We start from the raw sequence: 10,475 nt of genomic DNA, 5'->3' as shown, positions 1-10,475 counted from the left end.
CTTCTTCCTCCTATGACTGGTGGAGATAGATCTGAGGGTTTATGCCCAGGACTCTGACGTAGCTCAGGTCTTGTCTGAGGGAGGCCTGCCGGGTTTCCAGGGACCACATGGGGCCCAGAGGAGGAGTTGAATGGGGCCAAGGTCGGCTGGGCTGGGAAAGTTGGGGGCTGGGACCTCAGACCCTCTGTTGTGATTTGTAGGAGGGAGTGATTCAGGGAGCTGGGCCAGGGGGCGGGAGAAGCACTGAAGCTGGGTGGTATCCCAGGAGTGGGGCCCCAGGGTCTTGTTTGGTAGGGCAGGGACAGGTGAGGGGGAGAACAGAAAGTAGGCCAGACTCTGGGGAAAGTGGGCGGCTTTGAGCCTTCCTGGGCCTCTGGGGTTTTCCCCAGCTACCTGAGCCAGCAGCAAATTTCTTAATCCCATTGTAGCCTTCCAAGAAGCTCCACCCACTGGACTCATTCAAGGCAGAAGAGACCCATGTGTCACTCTTCCCCAGGGCCCAGCCCCACTGCCAAGAATGTGGAGCCCAGGCAGGGACTATGAGGCAGTGTGGGACTCCAGGTGTCTGGGACTCTCCCCACATCTTCCTGGTCCTTAGACTCACCTCCTCAGCGGGCCTCTGAAGGATGACCTCAAATGCCAGTGGGCTGGGCACAGGCCAGGGAAGCCAGCCCGGCAGCTCATTTCCATGGGAGGGAGGGCAGTTTCTCTCCACTGCCTGTCCTTCCCCCTCCTCCTCCCTCTCTCGCCTTCTTCCTTTCTAGCTTCTCTCCTCCAGGGTCAGACTGTGCTCACTTGATTTCAGGCAAACACCACCAACACCCCCAGCAGCTCCAGAAGCTCAATCAGCAACAGCGGAGGGAAGGCCCGGGAGCTGCCTGCAGCCATGTCGGCCCTCAACCTGATCATTCTGGGCCTGCTCGCTTCAGTGCCACCTGCCAGCTGTCAACAAGGTAGCACAGGACAGGGGACAGCCTTGTGGCTGCAGGGAGGAGAGGGCTGGGCACTGGAGATCCAGGGGTGGGTAGGATGGTGTCCTAGCTTCACCCACTACCCTCGGCAGGTACTGGGTTAGCCATAGGGAACGTCAAAGGCACAGCCTTCTGAAGCAGGCCTCTGTGATTTGCTTTCCACTAGTGAGAAGAGGCCACAGCCAGGGAAATGGCGGGTCTAGGATTTGCGGGAGGAACGGCAGTTAGACCTGAGCTCCAAGAGCAGGACTTGCCCTAGTGATGTCGGGCCCCCAGGGTGGGGCCAGGCGCTATGAGGAAGGTAGGAGTGGGGTCCACACAGCTCCTCAGAGCCCGCTTGCTCTAGGGGAGGGGTGGTGCTGCCAGGGGTTTGCCCATGACTTTGCCCTAAGTCCTCATCGTCTCAGCTTCCTGGGCTTGGGTAGAGAACAGTGCCCCTGAGTGGTCCCCACCATGTCCTGAACTCTCTGTCCAGCTGTCTTTTTTGCTGTGTGGCCTTGAGGAAATTACTGCCTCTCTCTGAGACTCAGTTTGGTCATGCATAAGATGAGGATAGGAAACCCCACCCTGCCCATCTTCCAGGGCTGCTGCCAGGTCAGGGACCTGGAAGAGCTTTGGGTGCAATGAAGAATGACATCCCAAGGTCTGGGGCCCACCTCGCACTCTTGGGCTGCATCTGTGGTCAGAGTCTGGTGACTTTGCAGTGGCTCTTGGGTCTAGTGGATGCCAACAAAAATGCTTCCAAGCTCTCCTAAACTCTCACATATTGTCTGCTTCAGCTCTGTCCCCCAGGTCCTGGAGACCCTCTGGGGAACTGAGGAGACCAGAGGCTGGGCAACTTACATGGGTCACAGAGCAGGGCAAAAAGGGACTGGACCAGACCATCTTTCTCCTGCCCCAGTTCTGTCCCTCACTCTTTGTGCTTGGCTCAGAGTCACATGGGAGGAGCAGAGGATTGTGGCCCCTCTTGCATCTGGAGGAAGCAGGGAGGGGCCTCCCAGGCTGCTCCCAATGCTTGAGCAATCACTTACCTGAGAAAGCAATGCACTTGTTTCTCTTGGGAGGAACAACAAATTAAAAACTGCTGATCTTTTTAGGATAACCACGTCATGTATCCTCTGCTATCCCTGGAGCCAGGCGAGGTCTGACCTGGCCATGGGCCAAAGAGTTCCACAATTTTCCCTCCTTCCTAACACCTGCTAGGCTCAGAGAGAGTTCAAAGAAGAGGTGAGGCCTTTGCTGCAGCAGGAGGGCTTCAGGGTAGACTCAAGGGAGGACTTTTGAGTGGCAGTAAGGTAGAATGAGGCTTTTTAAAAAAAATTTAAAATTTGTTCTAATTACTTGTACATGACCGTAGAATTCATTTATACATCTTGATGGATCATACATAAATGGAGTATAATCTCTCATTTTTCCAATTACACGTACTGTAGGATCACATGGGTCATGCAGTCACATATGTGCATGAGGTAATAATGTCTGTTTCACTCTACTATCCTTCCTACCCCCAGACCCCTTCCCCTCCCTTCACTCCCCTCTACGTAACATAAAGTAACTCTGTTCTTCCCTATCCCCCACCCCCCGCCCCTTATTGTGGTTTTTGATGCCCAGACTGGGCATAATATGGAATGGCTCTCAAAATGGCCGGGGGATACAGGCGTTTCTCCTGGAGGCAGCAACCCCCAGCACTGCCCTGAAACACCCTGTTGACTTCTGTTCCCTCCTAGGACCTCTGCCTGCCAAGCGTCTGCAGGGCTGAGCCCCCTCGGCTCATGGAGCACAGTGGTGCCCAGGAAACAGAGGAGAGCTCTTTGGGGCTACCGGTGGCCTGCGGGTGGAGACTCCCAGGTCACCTTGAGGAAAGGAGTTGTTGTTAACAGTCAAAACCCATAGACCAGGGTCTGGGTTGTGGCTCAGTGGTGGAGCGCTTGCCTAGCACGTGTGAGGCACTGGGTTCAATCCTCAGCACCACATAAATAAATAAACAAAATAGGGGTATTGTGTCCATCTACAAAAAAAAAAGCAGAGAACAGAGCAGAGTTGGAGCCTTGACCTGGTCACTCGCCCTGCTTCTGTTGGGCACCCAGCCCGAGGAACCAAAAGGGGCTCAGAGTTGGACGCTTCCTTCCTGGTCTCTCACCTCTCTGTGCACCCCTGGCTGAGCAGCGCTGCTGCCTGATCTCACACCCCCAGCTCCTCCCAGCCTCTTGCCACGGAGCAGGATCTTCCAGATGCCAGCCCTTCCCTGGCGGTTCGGGGCCAGTCCCCAGCCTGACGGCAGTTGCAGGGAGGAGAAGAGCCACTCCTAGCTGGAGGGACCTGGGCCAGCTGTCCGGGGGAACTGCCCTTTGGTCCCTGGGGCCCAGGCACTCCCTGGGGGGCCTGCACGTGACCCCTGGGGGCGGGGGTGAGGCTCAGCTGCCAGATCTCAGACAGAGCACTCTGAGCCCTGTGACCTCCTGGGCTGCTCAGGCCTTGGTCAAGCAGCTGTCTCCTCTGTCCTCCTCTCAAACCATGTCCTTTTCTCATGCTCGGTGGGGTCAGGCGGGCCCTCATTGCCAGTCCTCCTACCCAGAGTGTCCCTCCTGGTCCTGAAGAGGCTGACGGCCTCTGACACAAGCACCAGCCCTTGCAGGGGAGGCGCCGCCCTGCTCTGCACTCACAGACCCCCTCTCTCTTCAGGCTTGGGGAAGCTGCAGCCCTGGATGCAGGGCCTCATCGCGGTGGCCGTGTTCCTGGTGCTCGTTGCGATTGCTTTTGCCGTTAACCACTTCTGGTGCCAGGAAGAGCCGTAAGTGCTGCCTGAGGGCCCTGGGGCTGGAGTCCTCCACAGGCGGGTGGGCCCCGGGGACCCCTGCTCTTGCTCAGTAGTGGGGAGAAGGGCTTCAGAACCCTGGCGCTCAGGCTCGCTGGCCCCCAGTTGTGGGCTCTATAGGCCAGCTCTGGTGTTCCCTCCCTGTGGGTTTTGGGAAAATATCTTCTCTCCTTGGAGTCTTGAGGTTTCCTTGGTAGAGTTGGGATAGCAGCCTAGTCTTTCTACTAGAAAGAAGTTCCCATCCTTCTGGAGGGTCAGCTGTGGAACCAAAGGGCCTCTCAGGCTTGCAGACAGGACAAGCAATCACCAGTCCACGTGTTGATGAAGGAGACTGTACAGTGCACTGGGCTAGTCTGGGGGTGGTCAGGGAAGGCCTCTCTAACTGCACATTCATCCTGGAGCCTGGAGGAGTCAGTTACAGGGCAGGGAAGAGTCCTCCTGGGTCCTGAGTTAGGGGCCTGGCACCAGGGCCACTGGGTATGAATGCACAAAGATCAAGGGTGCACTCTGCGCTTGTCAGGTCAGGGCCCTGGGCAGCTGTCCCAGAGCATCTTTTCCCAGCTCTCACAAAGGTGGCCTGGTGGCCAGGATGCCAGCAGCAGCAGCAGCAGCCCTGCACAGCCTGCAAAGGAAACACATGCAGTTTAGTAGAGAGAGGGAAAGAGGCCCAAGATGAGGCATTTGAGGTGAGCAGGACCCAGGCCAAGCAAGCCCTTGTGCCCGAACTTTGAGCTTCATCTTGGTGCAGAGGAATTTTTAAAGCATGCTTTAAAGCATGGGACACGGCCTTAGCTGTCATTCTAACTGCCACATGGCAGCTACGTGGGGGTGGGCAGGAGGTTGGGACAATCTGAATTAGAAGGGGCAGACGTGATATAGAAAAGGGGTAAGTCTAAGAGCTGTCCAGGAGGTGGACCCTTGGGAGCTGGTGGACAGCGACAGTAGTGGACACAGCCGGATGAAAGACAAGGATGATATCTGGAAACCTCACTGAGGCACAGGACACAGGGGACGAACAGACCCAGAGGCAACGGATGAGTTTATTTGGGACATATTAAGTCTGATGTGCCTGGGGGATGGCCAAGGAAAGATGAGCAGGGGTAAGGGTCCCTGTGACCCTCATGAGAGCAGTTTTGGGGGTGAGGTGACCCGCTCTGCCGTGGGTTTATGCTTCGCTGGGGGCGTGGCCGCACGACAAGGTTTTCTCTCGGGTCGTTCGCTTCTACGCTTCTACACCGGGCGTGTGAAGGGAGCCGCGTGGATTCTCGCTCTGAGAGAGGCCAGTTCATACGGTCTCCAGTTTCGGATCCCCGGAAGCTCTCTGCATGCAGGAGAGTGATGTCAGCAAGATGACCAAATGAGTTGCCTGCTGCTCATCTCCTCCACAAAAACGGAACACAAAAAGAATAAATGACTGTATTCTAACTGGAGGGACTGAGCACATACTCTGGAGAGTTGCAGGGAAGTGGTGAAATCCCTGTGCAGCAAGTAAGTGCGTGCGCACACAAAGAAAGGAAGAAAAAGAAAAAGAAAGAAGCCAATATAGCACCACAGACAGGAGACTGAGTCATCCTGCTTCTCCCAAACCATTTACCCGACTTAGATCAGCTTGAGGCCAAGACAGACTTAGGTTTATAAAAAAAATAATGCTGATCCATAGTGGTGGGTGGGTAGGGGAGAACGCAGGAACTTTGGGTTATGCAGAAGGGAGTGAGGGGAGGGGTGGGGCGGTGGGGATGGGAAGGATGGTGGATTGACACAGACATTATTACCCTATATACATGTATTAAAATATTATTTTTTAATAAAGAAAAAAGAGGTGAAGCATTCTGTGGAAATGCTTCATTTCTCCACGGACCCAGCTCTCCTTCAGTGCCCACTGACCACATCTGTTCTTAACTGGGGGCAGACACTGAGTCCTACTGGGTCTGCTCTGAGGCCTGAGCTGAGGGCGAGTCTTGGAGATCTCTGGCCTAAGGGCATGAGTTTCCCTAGACAGGCTGCTGGCAGGACCCTGCTAGGTAGAGATGCTTCTGTGAAGGGTGGGTCTCTGCCCTGAGCTTGTGAGAACCAGGATCCAGAATAGGGTCTGCTTGGATGGGGCGGGGTGGGGGGCTATTTGTGATGCTACTAATGAGCCCTGTCCCCAGGGAGCCTGGAAACATGGTCATGACAGTTGGGAACAAGGCAGATGGGATCCTGGTGGGAACGGATGGAAGGTACTCCTCCATGGTGGCCAGCTTCAGGTGAGGAGCTTGCCCTAGGCTCTGGGGCCCCAACGGGGACCTCAGGAGGAGGTGCTGCTGGGGGTGGGGGACAGGGTGGGGACTTCTGTGGGGAAGGTCTTGCTGAAGAGGAGGGCTAATGAGATGATGGGGACTTTGTGGGGATTACCAGGCTTCATGGGCAGGTGAAGTCTCAGTTTGGTGAGAGGGCTAAGTTAGGGGAAGGCGACTTGGCAGAGGGATTCAGTGGTGGATTGGGACTCACGGGGCAGTGGAGGAAAAGAGGTTCAGTAGAGGGGAGATGGGCTCAGTGGGGGACCAGTGGAGGAGGAGTCCAGGGAAGAGGAAGATGGGGTTCATGGAGGTGATGCTGAGAGGCCTCCAGTCCACACGCACCAGCCAAGATATGGTCAGGAGAAGCCCCTCCAGGGAGTCAAAAGTTTATTCTAAAAGATCCCACCCTCTCGAGCTCAGGATGGGCAGGGAGAAGGGATGGGTGGCCTGATGACACCAGACCCTGCCTCTTCTTTCAGGTCCAGTGAGCACAAGAATGCCTATGAGAACGTCCTCGAGGAGGAGGGCAGGGTCCGCAGCACCCCCATGTGACCTGGCTCACCCGAGACTCTCGGGCACCTGAGATTGAGGCTGAACACCACCACCCAGCCACTGCCTTCTCTGTGCAGGAATCTACAATCAAGGACTGACTTCACCAGGCCTCCCCTGAATTCCAGCCAGTCAAGGTTGGGACTCAGACCATGTCCAGGTTGGCTGCTGGTGTGGCCGGGGGTCTTCCTGGATGCCTCCCACCCAATTCAGAAGAGCCGTGGAAAACACAGCCAGTTTAGCCTCCCACACTGCCTCCCATCCTCCCTCATAACCGTGGAAATGGCCCTTATTTCTGTGAAATAAAGACTTTTTGTACTTCTGGGACTGAGGCTCAGAAACAGCCCCGCAGGCTTCCAGGGAGGCCCGTCTTGCTTTCTCAATCATGATAGTCACCTTCAGAAGCCACTGTCCTGATGGCTTTGAAGGATTACCCAGGAAGACCCCCGGGCCACAAGGTGGCAGAGGCTAAGGGGAGAGGTAAGGGGGGTCCAGATGAACGCTCTTGTTGTGAGAGAGTTTGGGCCCATCCTTGCTAGAGGGTGGGCCTTGCTCCCTGGGGTTAAACCCTTTCTCCAAACTGTCCCCTGGGCCAGAGCAGTCAGGAGAGCTTCCCCAGGAGGGGCAGACCCTAGTGCAAGCAGGGTGCCCTGGCCTTGTCAGTTTCAAGGTGTGTCCTAGGTTCTTTCTTGTACATAGGGCAGAAAGAGGGGGTCAGAGAGCTAAGGGCCAGGGAACCCACCGACTCTATTTTGTTCCAGGGAGAGCCCCTCCTTCAAGTCTCATCCCCAACCCACCCCTCCTCATGTAGCACCCCACCTGCCCCCATGCTGCCTGGCATTGTGATGGTTCATTCATCTCTCATCCATCCAGCTCTAATCCCTTCCCCAATGCCCCCCTGTGCTGCATTTCACGCAAGGAAGTGCCAGGAAAGAGTCCCAGAAGAACACAGGAAGCTCAGATTTGAGTCCTTGGCCCCCTGACAACTTGCTGTGTGACTTCGGGAGAATTGCTGACTGCTCTGAGCTCAGCTTCTTCTCTGTGGAAGATTTGGCCAGTCTCATTGCAGAGCTGGAGTAGAACTCAGTCCTCACTAAGGCCCAATTCCCAGTCCTGAAGCGGGGGAAGGGGGGGCGGGGGTCAGGTGACTGGGCCCTAGTCAGATCAAAGCATGAGGCAGAGGAGGGAGGAGCACGGCTCAGGGCCTGGCCGACCTGAGCCCTGGCCTCTCTGACTACCTCAGGAGCAGCTTCTGCCTCTCTCTGTCTGGGGTGACAATCCAAGAGACTCCCCAGGAACATCCCAGACTCAAGGTAGTGGAGCCAACAATCCACTTTGTCCAAATATCTCCCCTGCCACCTGCCTCATCCCATCACAGCCCCCTTGCTTCACATTCACAATTCCTTTGCTGTTCCAAGGCTCACCCAAAGGCCCCAGGGAAGACCCATCTTAAATCAGAATTATCCTTGTCATCTCAAGGTTTAGGATGTGACCTACAGCAGAGGGAAGAGCCCTGATCTGGGGAGTGGGGTGCAGCAACTTTGTTCCAGGCTACCTTTGCTGTGTCACCTGAGCCATGTCACCTCCTCTCTCTGGGTTTTGGCTGTATGGATTGTGGCTCCTACTCTAGGCTTTTGCTCATGTGGCTTTCTGTGACTCATGTCCTCTCACCCACCTCTGTTGGTTTAAACTCTGCCTGTTCTTTTTCTTGGCCAAGGCTTCTCTCCCTCTGGGAAGTCTTCTCACTCACTGAAGGAGAGACACAGGCTCCTACAGGGTCAGCCTCTGGTAAGGCACAAACAGCGTCTTTTACCTTTTCAGCCTTCTGGTGGGGACCTTTTGACTGCCTGGATCTGATTCTCCTTGCATGGGGTCATATTTCCTTCCTCTTCTGACCCCAGTTGTCCCTGGGAGGTGAAGGTGGACTCAGGTCTCGTTCTCCTCCTAGCCTACTAGGGTTGGAGGGCAGAGCCACCTGTGAGGCATGACCAGGAGGGGCGTGCTTCTGCCTGAACTCACCTTGGTCCCCATCAGCCTCAGGGGACGGAAGGGGCACCTGCTCTAAGAGCCTTCTTAGCTCCCTCCCTATTCTGTCTCTCTCAATTTGAGCAGGACCAGGATGGTGGGAACCCTGAGGGCCCCCACAGGGACTGGACTGGAACTGACCTTCCAGCCCCACCCCCACCCCATGCTCTGACCAGAATCGCCAAGACCCCCAATCCTTATCGCTTGTTCCCACCTGCCAGCCTGGCCAGATCATGGAGGGAAAGGAGGCTGGGCCCGGGCCAGGGCGGCTGCTTAATGACCCTCCCGGGGCCTAATCTCAGACTGGCAGCCGCTGAGTGGCTCAGGCTCGCTCCTGGAGGAGGCTGATAACGCACCAGCTGGACCCCCCCACCATCTACTGGGCGGTACAACCAGTCCCCAGGGGCGGCCTCCGAGGGCCTGGGGCGGGGCTGTAGGCGCGCTCCCCGCCCCTGACCCGGGGGGAGGGGATTAGGAGCTGCCAGAGTGACAGGCAAGGGAGGGACCTGCGCCTGAGCACTGAGCTGCCTGCACGGGCTATTCTCCTCCACTCTTTCCTACCCTCTCCATCCTTTCTCTTCCCACGTAGGCCCTCTCCCGCCGTCCCGGTCTCCTCTTTGTCTCTGTTCCTCAGTCTCTTGGCCTTGTTTTCATTTCCATCTTCAGTCTCCTGGTCCCGTCTCCCGTCTTCCTCCATCTGAGCTCAGTGCCCACCATCCTCTCTCCCCTTACATTTCTTCTGTTTCCAGCTGGTTTTCCCAGTTGCCCCCCTCCCCAGTTTTCTCCATCCCCCAAGATTCCCGGATGCCACCCCTTTGCCTGCGGGTCCCATGACTCACTGGAGCCTCCTTTCTTTGTGCTGCAACGTCTCTCCCTGATCCCTTGCACCAATTCGCTGCCAGAACCAGCAGGTGTCCCTAACCTCTCTCAGGGACCAGGATGTTCTCCTACTGTTGATGGCATTATCGCTTTTTCTGCTTCCTGGAAAAGGCCTTGCACCTTTCTTTCCTTTGTTTTACCCCAAAAGTGTGACTTTCATAGGGTGACATTATAGGTTACACCCAAACTCAGGCAGGAAAAACCTCTACCCGTGCCCTATACAGGTAGAGGGAGATTGCAGCACTGGGGACTTAGTTAAACTTGAAGAGGAACTTCCAGCCTGGATTTGGTTTTGACCAAGGTTTTGGAGTCCTATCTCCAGAGCCTCCCCTGTTGCGGGGCAGAACTGAGGTGGTCAAGAAGTTTCAAGATTACTTTACTTGTGCTCAGCGTAGCTTGCAGAAGTACTACGTGCTTCCAGGAGCCATCAGATCAGGGCTACTGATGGGTAGTGCCTCTTCCCCTAGCCCAGGGGGACTGGTGGGTACAGAGGGTACAGAGATGGGGTGGAGTCTGAGTCACATTTTCCGTGTCCTGGATCCACCTCACAAGTAAGTTAGACTGCTGGAGCCAGCTGGCGCTAGGGAGGGAGCACCTGCTCTCTATCCAGATCTGGCCAGGAGACTGGACTCCCCAGCTCAACTTTCCTCCCAGTTTTCAGTCCCTGGCAGCGTGTGCAGTGGCCAAAAGCGTGAGTCTGGGAATCATACAGATCTGCTTCAGATTCCAGGTCTGCATCTCATTGCCTGTGGGACTCCTAGACTTGCCAGTAAAATTGGATTGTTAATAGCTTCTCTGCAGGGCTGCCAGGAGGAAAGAGAGATGACATATGTGTTATAATTACATCTGAAACTTGCCAGAAAGCAAGTAACCTATGATCAGCTTTGGAGGCCAGCCCCACATTCCCCACCATCTGGCACCTATGCCACACCCCATCACACTGTCTGTCTACTTGTT

At 55.8% G+C, this 10,475-nt stretch overlaps 1 protein-coding gene across 1 annotated transcript; it reads left to right on the top strand.

The window, feature by feature from the left end:
• The first annotated feature begins 729 nt into the window (after positions 1-729).
• On the top strand, positions 730-6,977 carry PDZK1IP1 (PDZK1 interacting protein 1). The gene is made up of 4 exons (XM_079112257.1): positions 730-953; positions 3,654-3,762; positions 5,937-6,032; positions 6,545-6,977. Exons 1-4 carry the CDS (start codon positions 887-889, stop codon positions 6,615-6,617), a joined length of 345 nt encoding a protein of 114 aa, XP_078968383.1. The 5' UTR covers positions 730-886; the 3' UTR covers positions 6,618-6,977.
• The last annotated feature ends 3,498 nt before the right edge of the window (positions 6,978-10,475 follow it).

The sequence above is a fragment of the Sciurus vulgaris genome (genome assembly GCF_902686455.1).
Source record: "Sciurus vulgaris genome assembly, chromosome: 1".
Lineage (NCBI taxonomy): Eukaryota > Metazoa > Chordata > Mammalia > Rodentia > Sciuridae > Sciurus > Sciurus vulgaris.
The sequence above is the reverse complement of the archived record's forward strand: the minus strand, read 5'-3'. Positions and strand labels throughout refer to the sequence as shown.